General features: G+C 41.3%; 1 protein-coding gene across 1 annotated transcript in view; it reads left to right on the forward strand.

Moving 5' to 3' along the window:
* The window catches only part of LOC311485816 (E3 SUMO-protein ligase PIAS1-like), a 57,628-nt gene that overhangs the window by 29,850 nt on the left and 5,057 nt on the right, over window positions 1-22,721 (forward strand). Inside the window, exons 3-12 of the mRNA XM_084541454.1 lie at window positions 15,207-15,291; window positions 15,401-15,539; window positions 15,650-15,784; window positions 16,876-16,981; window positions 17,437-17,510; window positions 17,842-18,002; window positions 18,451-18,587; window positions 18,963-19,188; window positions 19,793-19,932; window positions 20,328-20,368. Coding sequence (XP_084397580.1) covers window positions 15,207-15,291; window positions 15,401-15,539; window positions 15,650-15,784; window positions 16,876-16,981; window positions 17,437-17,510; window positions 17,842-18,002; window positions 18,451-18,587; window positions 18,963-19,188; window positions 19,793-19,932; window positions 20,328-20,368 — 1,244 coding nt within the window. The remainder of the gene's footprint in view (window positions 1-15,206; window positions 15,292-15,400; window positions 15,540-15,649; window positions 15,785-16,875; window positions 16,982-17,436; window positions 17,511-17,841; window positions 18,003-18,450; window positions 18,588-18,962; window positions 19,189-19,792; window positions 19,933-20,327; window positions 20,369-22,721) is intronic.

A 22,721-nucleotide genomic window follows, 5' to 3' on the forward strand; every position in this document is an offset into this window, starting at 1 on the left:
AAGCCAGTGTCTGCGCAGTGTGGTCCAAGAGTGGAGCCACCCGGAGCCGCAGTGTTGATGACCTGACCACACTTCCTTCAGACGCACTCCCGTTTTCGTTTAATTAATACTACGCTCTGCTCTACCTACACCAGTTACAAGGGAATGTTGGATTATACACTGTACTTATTTTTAATTTTTCTTTTTTACACAGTGGGACCGTCACAGTCCCACGGGGACACTTTATGGAGCGGCTGGCCTGGCAACTGGTAGTCGCCCTTATGTCATATAGTGTCAAATGACTAACTAAATCGAAACTTACATTGACACTTGAACATGCATCAACAGTGTATTAACTACCTAAAATGACAGAAACCATCCTTGAAAAAAAAAAAAAATTCAATGTGTATTTTAGTGTTTTAATTTGTCGCAAAAATATGGACAATGTGTCCCCACTTCCTTGCGTTGGCCAAACTGACGCTATTTTCCCGGGGATACGGGCAGCGCCGTGTCGCGACTTTAGAGCCAGAGTCTGCCCAAGTCCCATCCACTAACATGGAGAGGGTGGAGCTTATGACCTATACTGCCTCCAGTCACCAGGGGGAGCTCTACTTGCTTTGGCTTCACTTTTGAGGAGCTGTTCCACCGCCCATCTTTATACAGTCTATGGTTCTGACACCTTTATATCTAGACCAGCATTCAATTTGAGCTACAATCGCTGTCGCTGGTTCACCACTTTTCCTTCCTGGGACCACTTTAGACAGATACTGACCACTGCTTTGACCCAATTTTCTAGCCGTCACAATTTGGCCTTTGTCGTCATGCTTCTAACATATCAACTCTAAAGACAAAATGTTTACTTGCTTCCTGATGTATCACACCATGATAACGGGATAATCCGTGTTATTCACTTGACCAGTGATCTGTTGTAATGTTATGCCAGATCGGTGTAACTGCCTGAAAAAAATAACTAATTGCAACGCATAACTGTGGTTAGCCCTCTCATTTAGCAGATTTCGTACATAAGACAGTTCACACTTGTAATTAAGAATGATGAGGTGTAGAATGCGTCTCATCTCTCTTCATTGGGATTGTGTGGGTATGGGTGACTGGATTTAAGTGACAGTCGCACCACAAACAAATTTGATTCAAATATTGCAAAATCCTTTTTCAAACTCTTACAGCCCACCACTGAATGGCACACAGACCAACTCACAAATCATTCTTATGTAACACTGAAACAAGGACAACAGAAAATAGTTCATAGTACATCTTCAAGTCTAAATACTTCATGAAGACCAAGTGTTTAAACATAATGTCGTGTCCTGTCAGCACTTTAATTCACTTCTTAACAGACTTTTAATTTTGCCTTTATCTCGGTTAGATTTGTCACTGCATTATTGTCCACATTCAGCCTGCACTTAGCATAATAACACTCTTTGGGCTTTGGGATATATTGCAAATATATGGAAATGTCTACATTTTCCTACATTAGCATTTTAATGGAGTAAGAGACCATCTCGTGATTAATTTGCCTGCAGACGCATGTACAAACACAGCGCCTGCAGCTCCGTCATCACACGCACGTCTCTCTCCTCTTCCCCTCGCCCCTTCCTGACTCGATCCATTTCCTGCACACGTACCGTCTCCTCTTCTTCTCGGCTTCTTCTTCCTCCCATCCGTCCCTCCGTCTTCCGTCTCCAAGGGTTGTCCTCTGTCAAAATTTGCATGGCGAGTGATGAAATCGCACCGGCGTGCACCTGTGCGCGCAGAACACAGCCTCCCCTCATTTGAATCTGAATCGCACGTTCACGTCTTTCTCACACACGTTCTGCACATACAGTAGTTCCACGTACTTTCCAATAAATAATGCATGTTGATTGTATTGTTCTCAGAGAGGCAGAGGGGGAGAAAGAGAGTAGAATGAGTTATAGGAGGAAAAACCCAGACGAAGATGGTGCACATCATTACATGGGACTGAAGATTTGCCTTTAAAAGATAAAAAAAAAATAAAAAAAAATTCTCCTCTACAGCTCAGAGGTGATGACCCTCTTTGTCCTTATAATAACACAGGGCAGAAATGAAACCACTTGATAATTTGGCAAACTGGGTGTTTTTTTTTTAGCTCTTGCTTATCGACAGCCGTGCTCTCCTCACTCACTGATTTTTCACATACTGTGTCTCTGCTTGTGTACTTCTCTCTGATCTACTGATTACTGCTTAGTCCTTCTTCCTCCCCTCTCTCTCTCCCCCCTATTGTTGTTGCCTCACCTCCCACTCCTCTCTCCCTTACTCCCTCATTTTTTTTTCTGACTCCCTTCCCCCACTTGTTTGCTTGCTCTCCTGGTTTGCCAGATTTTCTTTTCTTTTTTTTTTTTCCAGGGTAAAGCTGATTTGTTGGCCATGTATGTGCTTAACCAGGATTCAAACTGTGTTTTTTTTTTTTTTTCTCAAGACCGTATGTGCATCACAGACCTCTTGTACAGTGCAGTGAAAGGAAAGATTGTTTCTTCCTTGTATCTAAAATTAGAATAAATAAATCTGAGTCGACTCTCTTCCCAGAACTGCAGGTCATTTCTGAAATTTAGAGCCGATCACATTTGTTTTGTTCTGACTGTCATTAAAGAAACCAACGATGCGTCGCAGACAGTAACTTTATAATGCAGGAAAAAAGATAATGCACATTACTCACCAAGCAATTAGTGACATCAAATCAATGTCAGCATTTATACACTGATCAGCCACAGCATTAAAACCACTGACAAGGTGAAGTGAATGACACTGATCATCTCGTTACAACGCAGTGTGTCTTTGCAACGGTGCTTCCCTGGCAGTGGCAGCAGCCGTCCCCAGCGGGACAATGCGGTCTGCCACACCACAAGAACTGATTAGCAACGGCTCAAAAAACTTGAAATATAATCCCAAGGTGTTGACCCTGCGTCCAAACCTGATCCACATTGGTCCCAAAACCCGTGTCCATTCCCAGATCAGTCACAGCAGTTTTGGAGACACAAGGGTGACCCGCACAGTATTGGGCATTTGGTTTTAATGTTATGGCTGATCAGTGCATGTGCTCATTAAATTATTAGAACTGCCAGAATACCTGACCAGAACAATGACTGATTATCCTGCAACCATTTTGAAAACTGGTAATAGCTAAACATTTAATGGCTGCTGTTTCTGAAATATGATGCTTTTATTTTCTTGAAGTCTTTTTATTTATTTTTTTTGCATCTTTTATATTCTTTATGGCTGTCATTTATGTTCGACTTCATACTTGAATTGCCCATATATTTTAGTGCCTGTAATTTAATAAGCAGTGGTTCTAGATAAGTGGATTTGTCAGGAATTCTCTTGGCTGGTTTTTGAAGTATGCATCTGGATTTGTGTTACATGGATTTCCAACGAACACCACATCGCTGTGAGTGAAGTTATATGTGCAATTTAAAAATAAGTGTCAGATATAAGAAAACATGCCCTCTCCGCCTACAAAGGTCCATCCTGTCTCTGAAATAACCAGACCAAACGCTAAAAAACTCCTCAAGCTGCAGCAGAATTTACTGTTTAACTAATAAGATTAAAATGTGACAGCTCTGGTTCACACACACACATATGGGAGATGGTTACTGATCAGCTGCTTGTACATTAGGCTTACAGTAGCCGAGGAACCGAGGTGCTTGTTCGATTTCTCACAGTAACCGGGTTTCATGTGTGCATGCAAATGTGGTTATTATCACTCTCACACCATCCTCCAGCCCCTCCCTCCCTATCATGCCCCCTCCCCCCTTTCCTCCCGCGTCGTCTCGTGCTCTCTCCTGAGACTTATCAGTCTGGGGAATAAAGGTTAGTCGGCCCTCAGTTTAGCTCCGACAGCCTGAACCGGTCAATAGCCTGGGCTGCACCAGCTTCTCCTTCATTTCCATGGCGACCTCACTGGTTATGCTCGGGGTCTCATCTCCATCATTGTCCGTCCTCCATAGAGAAGTCTGCCTCTGTACTCATTATGGGTACCATTGTGGTGCCCCATGCATTATACATGATTTAATCACCATATCTTCAGGAAAAGGATGCAAGCCCATTTGATGAGTATTTTCTGCATAATGGTTCATTATATGAGAGGATTGCAGTGGAGTAAAAATTGTGTGGTAAAAATGGCCCACTTTTGAACATCGCTTCTTTCAAAGATTTTATTCTTGTATGCTGAAACTTGGGAAACTATCAGCGTTTCACAGTCCCTCTAGGCAGAAGATCACAGTCATATTTGCCTTTGGTGTATTCTCAAAGACCCAGTGGCCATTTGCCTTGAACACAGTAACTTATTATATCAATTTCCCGCCGTTTTTTGTGCAGTTAACTGAAACAGTGAAATGTTGTGAAAAGTTGTGCTGCAGAAGCATAAATCTAGATTTAAGAAGAATAAGAATAAGTAGTTTTATTGTCGTTGTCCGGTGAAATACAGTTTGGCAGCTCTTTGGTTCGTGAGCAATAAAAATAGAAACTATAGCAGCGTAAAAATAAAAAAACTATAGCAGCTATAGACAATAAAATATATAATATATACAATAAAAGCACACAGTAGCACAGAAATCAGTGTAAATGGTAGAGTGAGGGAGAAAAATTTGCTTTTTAAAACCGTAAACAATTAAACAGTAGTGCAAATGGTATCCATGTTAGTGCAGATATGCCTTTTGAGTGTAGGTGGACTGGAGAATAAATATGGGGGTTATTGCACAGCAGTCTACGAAGGAGAGGTTGAAGGTGTGAGGGATTTGACGGCTTGAGGGCAGAAGCTGTTTTTTAGTCTATTAGTTCTGGATTTGACAACTCGGTATCTCTTCCCAGAAGGCGGTGTGGTGAACAGTCTATATCCAGGGTGGGTTTGATCCCTGCAAATGTGACTGGCTTTTCATTGGTTCAGAAGCAGTAACGCTTTCAGACTCTTTATAGTAAAATGTCTGTAGGAAGAGATGCGACTAATTGTCTTTACTCTTCTTTTAGAGAAAGCACAGTAACATAAAGTATACACTTATTGCTTATCTGAAACCTGGTCACAGTGAAAACAGGCTAAACCACGTATTCTAGACGTCACTCTCCCTAGCAACGTTTTTTACTTCCTCACGAGGAATCCCAAGGCTTTCTGAGCACATTTGAGATATGCGATACCTCCAGCGAATTCTGTGGTCTACCCCGAGGTTTCGTCCCTGCTGGCTTTGCCCAGTGAACCTCAGAGGGATGCCCCCCTGGAGGCATCCTCATCAAATGCCCCAGACCCCCTGAGCTGCAGTGTTGGTAGATATAGCTGAGGGTTTCCAGAACCAGAAGCTGGTCAAAAACACACACACAAGCGCCCAAAATTTTAGATCGATATTTTGATTGAAAAACAATGCAGTCACAGAGGAACAAACTGTAGAAGCCAACTACCACATCTACACAACTTCAGAGAGTGGCATAAGCAGTGTACATTCAGTACACACACACACACACACACACACACACACACACACACACACTGTCTTGGGAAGAGTAAATGCACATTGGTTTCGTTTCAAACCAGCATTAGAAAGTAATTAGAAAAAACACCAAAATAATCCCAGACCAGCCTAAATTTCGTTTACTTGCCCAACTCTATTTTTACCCACAAAATAAAATCTGGCACCTCTGCTCAGCCGGCCTCTTTCAGTCTCTACCAAAGAACTTGTTCATAGATGAAGGGGACTGAAACGTAGATCGACTGGTAGATTGAAATCTTTGCCGAATGCATCAGCTCCTTGTTATGTATTATACACCGATCGGCCATAACATTATGACCACTAACGGGGGGGAAGTTAATAACATTGACCATCTTGTGACAATGCAATGTTCTGCTGGGAAACGTTTAGACCTGACATTTATGTGGATGTTACTTAGACATGTACCTCCCACCTAGACCAGACCAGGCACCCCCACCCCATACCAATTACACTCCTTGACACACACACAAAAACGGTTCAGGAACAGCTAAAAAAAAAAACATGAAATACAGCACAATGTGTTGACCTGGCCTCCAAATTCACCAGATCCCAAACTGATCAAGTATCAGTGGGATAATCCACAGAGGCCCCTCCCCTCAACCCATGGGACCCAAAGGCCCCCCACTAACAACATTGTGTTGCCAGACACCACAGGACACCCTCAGAAGGTCCATGTCCATTCTCTGATGAGTCACAACTGTTTTGGAGGCACAAGGAAGACCTACACAATATTAGGAAGGTGGTCATAATGTTATGCCTGATTGGTGTATGTACCAAGTAGTTACCTCTTTGTAGGGATGATTTGATTAGAGTTTGAGTAAAGAAGATTCATCTACTGATAAGACTTTTAATATATAACTTCCTATAATTCCATAATTTTTTTGATGATCCTTCAGATAATTATTATCTTCATTAGCAACATTAATAGTGTTATTTGCATAAGTAGCTCAGCCCCATATATCACGATTGATTATAGCTGGATGTTATTCAGCTCTGGTGCCTCTTGAGGAGCCACAAAATGATTGAATGACGTGAAGGACATTTTTAACCATTTATGCTTTTTGATGATCATAATCTTCTGTAACCAGTAGAAACGTGACATCATTTGTTCCTTCATTTGTTTGTGCATTCACCCAGCTGTAAGCTACTTTTTAAACACACACATTAGGCTGTTTTATATGTTTTACATTGTGTGTTTTGTCAGCAACTGAACTGTGAGCTGTGAGACAATGAGTGCTAATATAATTATTCATTTTAATAAAAAGGGAAGGGTAATACTTTCTTTTTGAACACACAGTGTTCACCACAGTGTTTCCAGTATTTCCAAACTCATTCGTGACACCATATTTCACAAACCCTCTAGGCTGCAGTCATTCTTTTACCTAGGAAAACTATTACAGAACCACTGTATGAATCACACCAGCAAATATAAAACACATTGTTCACAAAGCGTTCGTTTCCCCGCGTACCACCAAATGAAACCCTGAGCTTCCCTGTGAGATGGTTAAAATATATTGAATCCCACAAAAACTATTTTAATTAGAGTCTGGCACATGTTCTCTCTTTTCCCTCCAACGCTGTTTTTAGTTAGTGCCCATTGCCAGCGAGGCTGATTAAGCCTGTAGTCGGTGCAGATAAGTATTATTAAGTGCTGTATTGTGGCTGTGGCCTTAAGGCGTTTAGATTTTTTTTTTTTTTAAATCGCTGTTTTTTTTTTTTATATATATATTTCTGCAACGTCTGTTTTCATTTTGATAATTGTTGGTGGACAGAATGAGCAACAGAGAAACAATCAAAGTAAACCAAGTTAATAAACCAAACCAAAAAGAAGAAAAAGACCTTTAGTTAAACTAGGCTGTCATTAGAGAGCTATGTTGTATCTACACTACGCAGAAGCATAAATGTGACTTTAAACTACCGACTTTCATTGGTTCAGAAGCAGTAACTCTTTCAAGGATTATAAAATATCTGTAAGAAGTGATGTAACTGATCGTCATTGCCCTTTTTTAATAAAACAGTCAGTTTTGAAATAATAAGTGTGAAATGAATGAAGAATTGTTGGAGGTCATTCATTCAAGTTCATTAAATAGATCTAAACAACCTCCTATCTACAAGTAACAATGCAGCAATATACAGCAAATACACACTTTGAATTATTTGATTTCATTGTGGGTCACAAGGTGCCACGCTATCACCAGCAGGATGTCAGAAATGCTGCGTTGCTACTTCAGCTACCATCTTCTAGAGAGCCTGAGTTCATGTCCACATCTTGGTTATCCATCCTGCTGGAGTGTCCTTGAGCAAGCACATTTAATCAATACCAATCAGCTGTCCTGTACATCTTGTTTTACCCTTTTATTAGTGAGCAAACAAACACCTCCTCAGGGAATCAGTAAAGATACAATATCATATCCATTATCAGTTATACGCCGCATGTTATGGCAGCGGTGTTCCCAAACATGCACTGTATGGAAACCGAACTCTTCACTCAACATCAAAACACAACCTGAGGTTTACCAGCTCGTACTCTGACCCCCGCGTGATCCCGAGCAAAATCTTTATCTCACTGTAAACAACTCGGGCTTCTCACAGCAAATGAACATCAACAAAAGGAGCCCTGACGGCACTCAGCTATAAACACGCTGCACAAAATGGCTTCCATCTCTCAGAACCTATTAAACCGACATTACTTTCTTCTGTGTCTTGAGTCGATGCATCATCTTCTCCGCGAGTTGCATGATTAGACAGAACCAAGCCCTTATATCTTTAAACATTTGTGGGTTTCCCCATTTAGCCGACGGCAAACACAAGCAACGCTGTTGTTTCTACTGCTGCCATATGTTTGCCATAACGTCGTGCTTACTGTATTTTACGATACACTGACTGGGGTGTGGCTTACGCTGCACGAAGCCAAGCTGTAAAGACAAGACATTCTTATAGATTGACAAAGATAACGGCAACCTGTTGGCACACGGGAATGCTTAAATGACTTTATAACACCCTTATGCAGCTAATAAAACGTCGTAAAATGTCGTGACTATTATTTGGGGGGGGGGGAGGTGTTACACTTCTGGAAAGTTTTTTAGTTGCGTTGTCGTGTGTGAGTGTAGGCGTATCATCCAGATTCTTCTAACATTTCAGTTTTGTGTTGGAGTGACACTGAAAGGATTTTAGTCTTTGTTCTGCTCGTGGAGTTTGCTGTATGATTGTGTTTGTGCACATGTGTGTGTCTGTCATTGTGTGTGTGTGTGTGTGTGTGTGTCTCTGCGGTGTACCAAACAGAGAAAAAGTAGCAAAGCCACTAACAAGTTAATAAACTCCAGCTGGGCTTTGTTGTGCAGGAGACGGGCTATAGAGCCGAGCACATTCTCTGATGTGTGGCTCGCTCGTCTTCGCTTCAAACCAGAACCCAGCCTAGAACTTGGGTTTTCACTTGTCGTATTTACTCTTCGGTCAGTATTTTTAGGCTTTTCATACTTTGTAGAGGATTATTATAGAGGAGTATGCATTCATAGCTACAATCAAGCTAGCTGTATGTGTGGATGTCAGAGAAAATATATATAAAAACAAAAAATCCTTGCCATGTGTGTATTTAGAACAGACGTATGCTGCCTTCAAATGCAACTTGTAAACTTGCGGATATAAAATGAGAAGTTGCTTAAACAAAAATTGTATGACAGCGTTGTAAGAGGACTGCTGATTGGCAAGTGTTTGCCTCTGGAAGCCACTGAGGATAACAGTTAGCAAGCTAACAGCCAGGTACTAAAAACAACTAAATAAAAATACATTAACTCTCTGCTCACTTAAGTAATTTCTTAAAACGTTAGCAAACATGTCACAACCCGTGAGCTCAGACCTTAACGAAAGTTTCCAGTTACAAGATCGTCAATACCACAAGAGGGACCTTTATATAGACCTATTTAAAGGCAGCAATAAATATACATCTATTTTAAACATGAATATGCAGGGTACCAGCTTCTGCCGTAGCTCCCTGGTTATATGTTTATTCATTTTGGAGACTTTTGTCAAGACTTTTTTAGGTTGCTTTCACACTTGCAGCATTGAATCAGTTTGAAAGAAACCATATTGTGTTTGACTCTTTGGTTCAGTTTGTTATGACCTGTGTGAACACAGCAATCACACTCACCAAAACAGCTGAGAGCATTTGGAGGATGTGGTTATGGTCTGGTCCTAAATAAACTCTTGGGCGCTTTGTTTGTGGTGAAAACATGAAGTGCTAGGGGTGCTCTGCAAGTCTGAGCTAAAGGGCTCCTGTAGCCATTAGCTACCTTGTCATCTGGAGACCTTCATCTTTTAAAATGTGTTTTCAAGACATTTCCTCAAAGTGCATTCAGCTTCCTGCAGCTGTATTTCCCAGGTCATTACTATGATTATGAGCAAATGCCAACTCTGCCGTAACTCTTTGTTAAATTGTGTACTGATCTTTCTGTCATAGATAAACACACTAGGCCAGAATACATGACCTTCTCCTGCATTTGATTTTTGGCCTAAAAAGTGAACGCATTGTTTGTGCTACATTTTGTTGCAGAAATGGAACAAAATGGGAAATACTAAACATTTCCAAATTGATCAACTGAGTCAAACCAGTTCTTTTTGAAAGCTTCGCTGTTACCTTGACTGCATGCAGCTCCTTTTTTATATCTGGCTCACTGCTGTATAAGAACCCGGACCCAGTCTTGTCCTTTGCCACCTACTTCTCAAATATATTAATCAAATAACATATTAGTTTGCTCAAACATCGACGTCACCCTTATAATAACAATTGTCTACTATTTTGTCTGCCTTATTTGTACCAGTGTCGTTTTTGTGACCTTTATCAGTGATAAATATTCACTTGTACTACAAACATTATTTTGTCAGGGTTCACAGAAATCTGTATGCCATACACAAAGAAATGGCAACAGACTGTATATTTATAGTCCTCCTTGGTTTATTTCCTCCTCAGTGTAAACATCAACCTATTGGAGGTAATTTCCCCATCTGTCAGTCCTCCCACCATCTGTCTTACATGCATTTTAAAAAGACAAGGAACAATGTAGCATAAACCCGGGTACAGCCGGGCTCTAAAGCTGTGTACTGTGAAGGACAGAAAAGTCTGCAGGTTTTTCACGCAATACTGTCTCTGCAATTAGTCGAAACTCTTAAATACAAAAACAATTGTTGGTCACAAACTGCAAAGAGCCGTTTCATTTTCCGAAGTTCTCTTAGGACATTTTCCTTGAACTCTGTGATAAAAGTCACCACAGCTGTTATCCTCTCCCCCGATGACTGCACCTTACAAAACAACAATCACAGTGGTCCGTGACACATGGTTGGATATTTGCTCAGATAGAGCCCCGCATGTATTTACTGTAATTACGCTTGCATCTCAAAATTAATGTCCCAGTGATTTATTAATGTTCATATTCTAATAAGCGTCATTAAGCAAAAATAAGATTGCATGCAGTGCCCGAGATGTTCTTCGCCGTAATTACAGTTCTGCTCATAGCATCGTTAATTTTGTTTCTCATTCCAGTAAAGATAAGTTGAACCTTCACTTACGGAAATGATTCTGTGTGTGATTGAGACGACTCAATTCTATACGAGTTAAAGTGAGACTACTTAACTTTTTGCTGAACAGCAGCCTCTGTGGCCAAATGAGGTCATTACAGGAAACCAGTGCATTAAATTCTGTTGGGTTCAGATTAATCTCAGGTTAAAGTCAGATATGATAACACACAAATAAAAACTTATGAACCAGCAGCAGTTTACCAAGCAGAATTCCTCTTTTTTCAGCATTTATGCTAAGCTAACCAAATGGACACTGACTGTAGATTAGTATTTAACAGGCACATATTGAAAAAAGACCTAATCTTCTCATCTGCCTCTTCGCAGCTTTTGAACTGTTCCTTTAAATGTTGTGTAACAAATAGCAACCTGATAAGGACATGTCCAAAACACTCCTGACGTCTGTGTTCAAGACAAAGAAAACACGCTAAAGTTGACGTCAGACACTGCGTTTGTGTCTTGAAATCACTAGAGTTAAAGAAGCCACTGTGGAAATCGGCGTGTGGGGGGTAAAATTTAAGCATGCGGGGCTAGCAAGAGGGAGGAAGACATCAATCAAAGCTCATTTCAGCCCTTCTCATATCTCCCTTAACCACACACACTGAACCAGCGGAAACAAATCCACTGCCAGAGAGAGAGAGAGAGAGAGAGAGTGAGTTATAGAGTGATAGGAGAGGACAGAGTGAGCGAGTGAGAGAGCACTTTCTATTTATAACCTGTGTGCCCGGAGAGGAGGAAGACTGTTGTTCGAAACTGAGTGTAGGATTTTGTTCTGCGGTACACAGGCTGCCACTGAAAAGATGCCGGAACGGAGACATGAAGTAAACACACAGCATACAGATTATATACCATGTGGGTGGTAGGACGGGTCATTATTGGGGAAATTAATGGCAGTTTGAAAGGCTGATGAGAGGAAGAATCAGAATCAGAATCAGAATACTTTATTAATCCTTCAAGGAAATTGTTTTGTTGCTGTTGCTCCCATAAAGGGACAGTTGCTAGTTAACAGAGCAAATACAATAGAATAAAAGTTGTACAAAAATATATAAAAAATAAGTAAGATGCATTTTAAAGTAAAAGAGCAATATTGCACAAGTATTCACAAAATACAGAGGTAAGAGGTTGCAAATAAATTAACGTGATTGGTCCGGTAGTCATCCACAGGAACTGTAGACGTTGCCCCGCTCAACGGCGTACATGGGAAGAAGTCACCCCTATGTGCTTCATCCTGCGTTCATTACTATCACACAGGTCCCCTGCCAGTGTTTAAAGCTGCCACTAAATGACAGTGCGACATTATCTTAAGTAATTAAAGTCGTGATTTATGATTTGTAACTCTGTATCTCACCCTGCCCCCTCACTTATACAGCCTTCAGGCTAAAATATTTTCCATTGAGATTCAGCGGTTAAATATCACAGTATTATATCAATAGTTAATTGTTGTCTGCACCGAACGTGAGATGAAGTAACAGCAGGTCAGTGGACATTTTAGCAGGTTTCACTCTTGACAAAGCTTTTTGAAGAGAATGAAATTTGTCATCTGTCCTTCCTCTCAAAATATTCTACAGAAGTCTTTGCCACACAGTTATTATTTACACTGGTCAGTCATAACATTATGACCACCTTCCTAATATTGTGTAGCTCTCCCTTGTGCCTCCGAAACAGTTGTGACTCATCTGAGAATAAACATGGACCTTCTGATGGTGTCCTATGGTGTCTGATCTAAAGAATGTTGTAGGTCGGGGCCTTTGGGTCCTATGGGTTGAGGGGAGAGGGCCTCTGTGGATCATCCCACAGATACTTGATCAGTTTGGGATCTAGTGAATTTGGAGGCCAGGTCAACACCTTGTCCTGTTCTTTGTGTTTTTTTAATTGTTCCTAAAGCGTCCTCAAATTTGACATTGCTATAGGAATAGGCTGCAGTATCAGAAAAAGGAAAGCTGGAAGATGCAGTGTGGGGCTTTGGCCAACGTTTTGCTGGGAGACTGGGTCCTGCTGTTCCTGTGGATGTTATTTTGACACTTACCACCTACCTTAGCTTTGTTGAAGACCATGTACACGACCTTGCTTCGGCAGGATAATACACCCTGCCACAAAGCAAATATGGTTCAGAAATGGTTTGAGGAACACAACAACAAGTCAGATCCGTGGAGGCCTCATCACCCAACTGAGTAGTTAATTAGTCCTTTGATTTACTCAAAACTAAATAATAACTTTGACAATTAACCTTTCAACCTTTTATTCTGATATTTCCCCATAGTAACATAGTTAAACAAGAATTATGAGAATGAAGAAACTATTTAAAACTTTAACTTTTACCTCACAGCATTCCGTGCCTTCAAATGGGGTCGTGTTTGCCACGTTGACAAGAACAGTCCACATGAACACATCTTTCTTGTGGCGTTCACAGCCTCATAATTGACAGTTTTATGTCCGAGTTCACGAGTTGTGACGTGTTTACTTTTCAGACATGGTGGATGGTAAGTTAATATGTTCTAATTTAGTTATATAGCGTTTGTTCATAATTTAATAACATGTCTGAAGAAAATGTTGATATTCCCAACAGCCTCATGCTTTCATCGTGCCTTTGCAGTTCCTACATTAAGTGTTCTCGTGACCTGAGGTTCATGTTACCACTTTAACACCGAGCATTTTGTGTACACGACTTCCCATGCTGTAACTCCGAGCTCACAAGTCTCATTTGAAGGTAGCAAACATTCATGACAAAAGTTAAGATTGGTAGATTTGGGCTTAATTAGGAAAGGTGTTGTTTACACTGATCAGCCACAACATTAAAACCACTGACAGGGGAAGTGAATAACATTGACCATCTTGTGACAATTCAATGTTCTGCTGGGAAACTTTTGGACCTGGCATTCATTACTGTGGATGTTACTTAGACATGTAGCACCCACCTAGACCAGACCAGGCACCCCCACCCCATAGCAATGACACTCCTTGATGGCAGCAGCCATCTCCAGCAGGATGCAGCCTGACACAGACACACACAAAAAAATGGTTTAGGAACAACTAAAAAAAACATGAAAAACAAGGTATTGACCTGGCCTCCAAATTCACTAGATCCCAAACTGATCAAGTATCTGTGGGATGATCCATGGAGGCCTTTCCTCTCAACCCATAGGACCCAAAGGCCCCCACTAACAAGATTGTGTTGCCAGACACCACTCTGATGAGTCACAACTGTTTTGGAGGCACAAGTGAGACCTACACAATATTAGGAATGTGGTCATAATGTTGCGGCTGATTAAGAAACAAAACACAGTCTTCTCCTGATTTTGCATCTTGCCTAATTGAGGAAAAGTCAAAGCAGAAGGGTGGTTATAATTTAAATAGCATGAACTGATGAGGACCTGAGCTCAGACTGCACTGACTGTGTCATATTTCTTTAAAAATGCATGAACTGTTATTAATCTAGAAGTATTTCCATCCCAAACCTCACCCCAAATCAGTTTTTTGACGTTTCAGATCAAACAAACGAGAAACTACACGTTAGTGAGTGAGATTAACGATGGCTGTAAAGATAGTTTTATATCTTTGGACAGAGCCAGACTCGCCTTGGTTCGAATTTATATGCCAAGAGAAGCTAAGCGCCTCTAGCTGGGAAGATTTCCACCTCTTTACTCTCAGGAATATACTTAAGCATGCGAGTTGAAGAGTTGAACTGTTCCTTTAAATCACGGTTAGATTTCATGCTAACCTCCTACACAAATCCTAAAACTTTCTTGACTTTGCTGTCTCTTTAACCGAGGTTGGGTTAGTAGCACCAGTTATTTCCAGCACCTGTGGGTGGGCCTATAAATAGAGCACACACACTTTCTCCTTCATCTTTATGTAGGTGTGAGGTCCAGGTGTTCTTTAGCGAGTCGTGTCGGGCATACAAGGTCCCGTCTTGCTTTTGTTTATGAAGGAAAACACGGCTGTACTGTGAATTAAATGTCTTCTGAATGTCTTCTCTATGTATTAGATTGAAAGAGGGGTTTGCAATATTTAAATGTACGTTGGAGTGACTGGTCTTATTTGTAGAGGTTGTTTTTTATTTTTATTTCTATATCTTTTGTCACACGTGTTTTTTAATATATACCTCACTCCCGGTGATTGAACCTTTCTCTCTGTCCTCTCTCTCTGCAGCATCAGACAACAGCCAGCGGTTTCAGGAGACGTGTTTTGCTTTTGCATTAACGCCACAACAAGTCCAGCAGATCAGCAGCTCCATGTAAGATTAACACGGCTCTGTCGGTGCAGGATGCAACAGCAATGCCTATGAATAATTTATGAGCGGTTTCAGCAGATGTGTGGTGATAAATCTGTTTCTGTCCTCAAAGGGACATCTCGGGGACCAAATGCGACTTCTCGGTTCAAGTTCAGCTGCGGTTTTGCCTGTCGGAGACGAGCTGTCCTCAGGAAGACCATTTCCCTCCCAATCTGTGCGTGAAAGTCAACGGGAAGCCATGCAATTTGCCGGTGAGAAGCTCTGAATCAGTCGCCCAGCAGAGCACCACCTCCACTGGACTTGTCGACTCTGAAGCTTAATGAAAATTATAGTTTTTCTAACATCCATTTGTATTTTCAAGGGTTACCTTCCTCCAACCAAAAACGGTGTCGAGCCCAAGCGGCCCAGCCGGCCCATCAACATTACCTCACTGGTCAGGTTGTCCACCACAGTCCCCAATACCATCGTGGTGTCGTGGACCGCTGAGATCGGAAGGGTAAGAACCAAACCCAGAGCACCACTCAGTTTATAAGTTGTTGTCGACATTCTTGATGTTTGTTTGATAATTTATTAATTGTTGCTCTCACTTGCAGTTATTTTTTTCTGTTAATAAGGCCAGAGATTGTGTTGTGTTGACACCATGTTCATCTGATAAATGCAAAAGACTGGATGTCGTGGCAACCGATATATCCTAATCACACAATATACTGTATATATTACAAGTTAATCAACACATTGCCACTTTCAATAAACACCTTCTATCTTAAAGAAGCTTTTTGATTATTCATAATTGATGATTCTTATAAATTACAGTGGCCAAGAGAGCTCAACTCACATCAACTTAAGAAAACACATAAAAATAGACAAAACACAACAAAGGAAATTCAGGAAATGTCATCATCAATTTTGCAACACATGCGCTGCAGATACCTTCAACACACCTGAATACAGAGACACAATGTGAGCAGTGCAAACAACAACAAAAAAATTTTAATCTTTAGGTATTATTAATGCAATCGATCTGCAAACGAATTGTGTATTTTGTCAGATTATTTGACTTGGCAGGCTTATAGTAATCAGACAGAATCATATGGTCAGGCTGTTAAACAAAAAATTTAAAAGCACATACAAAATAAAAGCCATAAAGCACAGGCTCATAATTTTTCGGTGTCCATTGGAAACAATTTTTGTCGCCGTTTGCGCAACTCGAATTCCATTTCGGTGTTTGCTGGTGTTGTGTTTGCTGCACATGTTGCCAAACTGATAAAGACGTTATCTGATATATGCTTGTGTTTTCTCTGTTTGTACATGTTTTCTTAAGCTGCAGTACGTTGACCTCTCTCGGTCACTGTAACTAAAACATAATCTCAGTTCCTAAATTACTATATATAGAGGTGGGTGGAGCATGATGCTGTTCTGCAGATGAGCAGTAGAGGGCAGCAAAAGCAACATGTCACAACAGAGTACTGCACATTGTTGAAGTTATTCCTACTTTCTGTACATTGACTAAGAACGTCTGTGGTGGCAATCATCTGAAAAAAAAAATCTCTTTTTAGGATGTAAAATCATCTCGTTCTGTGTCCACAGAGTTACTCCATGGCAGTGTACTTGGTGAAGCAGCAGTCGTCCACAGTGCTGTTACAGAGACTACGGGCAAAAGGCATCAGGAACCCAGACCACTCCAGAGCGCTCAGTAAGGAACTTCTACCACAGAGATGTACACGTCCTGTATGCCGCATTGAAAGGGCCCGTAATGACCTTACTGTTGACCTTAAATAATTTAATTTGTTGCCACCACATCTCTGGCTTCATGTTATCCTACCTAAATGATGAAGTGATGCATACAGACGTTAACCAGGTAGAAAAAACAAAATGTTTCTATGAGTTTGATATGGAGAGGAAACAACATGTACTTATCAGTGTCTGTTCCTTTAAGAATTCAGCTCCGATATCATTCAGCCTTTATGTCGTTTTATAAAGACTGCGCAATATATCGTGTACATTTCGTGATTCTATTGTGAAATGTGTGGGGGTTTTTTTGCTTTTACCCAATCAGAGTGTAACAGGACAGGCGGCGAGAGAAGCTCTTGAATATGCTGAATGTATTTAAAACCAGTTCATATATGTGTCTTTACCTCTATTTTGCAGTCAAAGAGAAGCTAACAGCAGACCCAGACAGCGAAATTGCCACCACCAGTCTCCGAGTGTCGCTTCTCTGCCCGGTAAACATGCTCGCTGCGCTTTGTGATTTTAAAACAGTGTTTAGAGATTCAGTCATGCCAAAACATGTTCGTCCATACTTTTCTCTTTTTCCTCTTTTCCTCCTCTTCCCTGTATGTGACTCAGCATGCCTTTATGCGTTTAAATCTTGGTTGTGTACATGATCCACCTGTCAGCTTGCCCTCTCAGCCCCTATCATGTGTCTTTTCCATGAGGGCTTGGCATATACACAGTGCATATACATATATATGACATTTATGCATCCCATATGTCCTCCATCCCCGCTGGGTGTCCTCTCCGTGCCCTGACTACATGTGTGTGCTCACTGTGCAGCTGGGGAAGATGCGGCTGATGATCCCATGCCGGGCGCTGACATGCTCCCACCTGCAGTGCTTTGACGCCACGCTCTACATCCAGATGAACGAGAAGAAGCCCACCTGGGTGTGTCCTGTCTGCGACAAGAAGGCTCCGTATGAGCACCTCATCATTGACGGGTAAGTCAGCCAAACCTGCGTGCGCCCTCTCTTGACATGTTAGGGAATAAAGCGAAGAATGTTCAAACTGAACACGAGCAATCAGTGACAGTCCTTTGGCAAAGAATTAGTCAGTTTCTAAAGGGAATACTGCAAAAAAATACTGCAAATTTTCCTGTTCACTCATCTCAAAATCACAGAGCAGAATCACAGGAACGCTGACATCTCATCATGTCTATCCTTTTGAGGAAAAATCTTATTCTGTTATGAACATCGTGCACAGCAGAAACTGTGGGTGCATCAGAAATGTTTCCAAAATGTGATCCAAACACTTCATCACTGTCAAAAAACCCTTCTATGGAAAGTTTTTTTTTTGTAGAAAAGCAGTGTTTATTTTAACCTCTCTCATCTTCATTGGCTTAATTTAAAGAGAAAGGTATTTTCCACCTTTTTTTTTTCTTGCTCTCAGGCTTTTCGTGGAGATTTTGAACAGCTGCATGGACTGTGATGAGATCCAGTTTTCGGAGGATGGCAGCTGGGCCCCCATGAGGTCTAAGAAGGAAGTGCAGGAGGTCTCCTCTGCTTCCTACAACAACGGGCTTGATGGTGAGGGTGAGGGGAGGAACGGGTGGGATTTAAGAAAGAGACAGATGATTTTACATACAAGCAGTATGAGTGAGGAGGCTGGGAATAATAAATTTGGGATTAAAGCGGTGGTAAGGAAAAGGCAGGGTGTGTATTTAAATCTCCTCCTCCTTTGTTTATGCATTGTCAGTTTTAATTTGGCGAAGCATTAGTCTTAATGCCACTGTGTAAACTGCCTGCCTCCATAGTAACAAATGTATGTATGCTCTATCTCAAATAAGACTAAGAGTAGGGGAATGTGTATGAATGGATGTGCATTGTTTCGTTTTGGGTTTTTTTCTTCTGTGCAGTCTGAAAATCATAAACACAAACTGACATCTCTGTGCTGTTCTGCAGGATCCTGTCGGACGTCTGCAGGCTCAGATCAGCGGAGCTCGTCGTCGTCCAGCCACGGCGGAATCGATAGCAGTAACGGCAAGAAAGTGGAAGTGATCGACTTGACACTGGACAGCTCCTCTGATGACGAAGGACAGGATTCTCCGCCGCCTCCTCCGCTGCCTCCTCCTGTCAAACGGGCATGTCCTTCCATGTCCCCGACCTCACCACCCGTGATCAACAAAGGGTGAGACTCAAAGCTGAGAACTTTATCTCTGCACAGTTTGGATTTCATTAAATGTGAAATTGAGGCTCATCCTAGCTGCTCCTCTGGGTGGTTGTGTGTGTAGGTGTTAAATGATGTATGGGTTTTGCACTCGAACACGCAAGTATCTTTTGACATTTCACATCAACGTTCACAGGATGTACTGAAGTGTGCTGACCGAGAAACATTTGTGCCTGACGAGATTGTTGACGCTCTAAAAGAAAAAAAATGATTAATCTCATATTAAACTTCATGAAGACAAGATTAGAGTTCAGCCAATCATTATCCCAGATACATATAAAGAAAGATTAGTTTACCTTCAGCTGTCTTGAGATTTGAATCCAGACTTCCTGAAACTGTAATAACTGCATTTTCTGCTAAATTAAAATTCATACAGTGCTGCTTCATTTGACTTTAATGAATCCTGTGAGTTATTGTTCAGAGGTTTGTGTTTCGAGTTCAGTGGAGGAGACGGAACGCCTGCAACTTTCCCACTAGATATGACATGAAATAAAATTCTAATTATAATCAAAGTGGTTTCCTTACCTCTTCGTCTCCCTTCCTCTCCGCCATATCTGCCTTACAGGGTGTTGAACCTGCACCATCAGGCCTCTCCTGTGAGCCGCACTCCGAGCATGCCAGCGATGGACACCAGCTACATCCCTCCAGTACCACCACTCATCCAAGACTACAGACCCTATTACCACACGCCCAATGACCTGTCAGGTAACGACGCACATTCAGACTCAGGATCATTCACCAAACTCTACTCCACATCTTTGAAGTCATTGTGTGTGACCTGCTGTTCAAGTGGTAAATTCTGATATGCTGTGATTTTATAGTAGTATGTAGTGGCTTCATAAAGAGTCTGAACAACCACATAAGAATGTGCAGAATGTGATGAAGCCATGAAGTGTTGGAATATTATTAAGAAACTACAGAGAAAGTTTTAATGGGGAAAACAAAAAGTTCAAGAAATAAAAGATTTTCTGAGAACTGTTTGGACTGTTTTTAAAAGGTAAAATGTTTTTTTCTTTATAAAACTGGCCTCATTATAATGTGCCTCTGGCTTTTATTAACTTTAAAACACAAAATTGACTTTTGTTGATTTTCATTTTCAGAGTTGAACTTCTTCTCTTTCCTTCAAGGCGACAATCATCAGGTACGTCCATCAGTGCAGCACATTAATGTGGAATAGGCAACACGGGAACATTGGCTCCATACAAAACCAAATGTTCTTGTTGTCCTTAGGAAAAAACAAAGAAATAATAACAATACATTTTATTTGTGGGCGCCTTTCAGAGCACTCAAGGTCACCTTTCAAAAAACAGCAATTCATATAACATCATAAGAATAAAATATACAATGCAGTAAAATTAAAAGCAGATTTCAAAAGTGTATAGAAACGAGATAAAGGAAATGAGTTCTGAGTCTGCATTTGAAGGTTGTCAGAGAGTCTGTGTTTGTTCCAAAGAGGTGAAGCTGAGCAACTGAATGCTCTGAAACACATGGTAGACAGTCGGGGCAGGTGGTGCTATAAGTTGATGTGCTGAGGAGGATCTGAGAGTACGAGCGAGTGCGTATTCCTGGAGACGTTCAGACAGATATGATGGAGCTTGGTTGTAAAGGGCCTTGAAGGTAGGTAGCAGGATTTTGTGTTCTGTATGTGCTTTTGGAAGCTGCTGAAGAACTGGGGTGATGTGGTCCATGGAGGGAGTACGGGTGATGATACGAACTGCAGCGATTTGGACCAGTTGAAGATTGTATATTTAGAGGGTAGACCAAAGAACAGTGTGAAAGCAGTCGATGATGGACAAGTATGGTGGTGGTATTTTGTGCTAGGGATGGGTGGAGTCGACTCACGTTACGGAGGTGAAAGTAAGTGGACTGTGGACTAAGAGGTGACGAGGAGGACTTCTGTTTACTGCTGTTCATATGTAAGAAGTTGCACAAGGGGAAGTAGAGCTGGGTGCCATCCACATAGGTGTAAAAATGTACCTTGTATTTATGGAAAATTGTGCCAAGAGGAAGAAGATAAGTGATGAACAGTAGCGGACCCAGGATGGAGCCCTGGGGGACTCCTGTGGTTACGGGTGAAGGGTGAGATCCAAAGTGTTTAAGCTGGACAAACTCCATGCCGTGCGAGAGATATGATGTAAACCAGTTGTGACAGGTGCCGGTAAAGGCAACTAAGGCAAGGCAGTTCGAGGAGGATGTTGTGGGAAATGGTGTCAAAGGCTGTTCTTAGGAAAATCAGAATTGGCAAAAGTCCAGAGTCAGCTGCCATGAGGAGGTTGTCACTAAGGGAGTCTTAGTGTTCGCTGGAAACAAACTTCCTCTTTGTAGTAAGAAGAACAATGATGTAAGATCCCGCATGCAGACTCCAGACATTAAACCTATGCTCCTGTGTACAGTCTCTACAGGCTCTTTAAAGATACACAGATGGAGGTTTTGACCAACTGACTCTACCAGTCTGATACAATAAGGATGAATAAAAATTCATATGTGGCTCCCACAGTATTAAATAACCTAAACATCAACTGGAGTCCAGAGTCGAAAACCCCTTCACAGTGTTAGTCCACAGACCTTTCACTGGAACCACTTTCTTAGACTGCTTCTGGAAAGACGCCGCTGCTGAATTTTTAAAATGTCATATTTTTAATGCCATGAGCAGAAAAATCACTGAAGAGCAGAGAAAGAAATCAGAGAAAGAAAAGGCACAACTCCTGTGCAGCCGGATACCACTGGAGTTAGTTTAATACACAGTTTAAAGTTTACTAAAACTTCTTATACTGTTGTCTTTGATGCAGTCATTCGTTTGGGTAGGGTCTGGGGATGTATTTTATGTCTCTATAGATGACATACGTTTTTGCTACTCAATTAACGATGTTAACACCAAGCAGCAAGTTGAAAAATGAAGCCAACTCAGAAGTGTTGATGACTGTAGTTCCTAAAGTTGAAGATTCCTGAAGATTTGAGGATGGCTGCAAAAGTGAGTCAATCCTCATACATCTCATAGTTAAAACTTTACAAGAGAAATAAACGTGTTTACAGCATGGTACAAAGAACAGTTTTTCTCCTGTAAAACGACTGTACGGTGGGAGTGGGACTGACCACTTTGACAAGGTTGCTAGATGTCTTTCTAGGCATCACCCGTCTTCCTCAGCTCCACTCATGCTCCAACTTACATTTTTGAATTAGCTGTGAGTTAAGTGGAGTCAGTCAGTGCCAACATGGCGACGACCGATGCCTCCACATTGAGCTTCAAAGCCAGTCTTTAGAAAACATATGGGTGACTTCATGGAGGGTTCGTCCATCCTTATATATATAGTCAGTGGTTACCAAGGTAGAACATTTTTTTCCCAGCTTCACAAACAGACAGTTAATAGAGTACTTCTTTATTTAGCATCACTTTTATCTATTAATTCAGCAATTGCCATGACTCCTGATGATGAGAAGAACAAATTGAATCCATGTACTGCAGAGTTGTGACAAACACCTTGTCCATTGTAGAT

The sequence above is a fragment of the Chelon labrosus genome, assembly GCF_963514085.1.
Source record: "Chelon labrosus genome assembly, chromosome: 3".
NCBI lineage: Eukaryota > Metazoa > Chordata > Actinopteri > Mugiliformes > Mugilidae > Chelon > Chelon labrosus.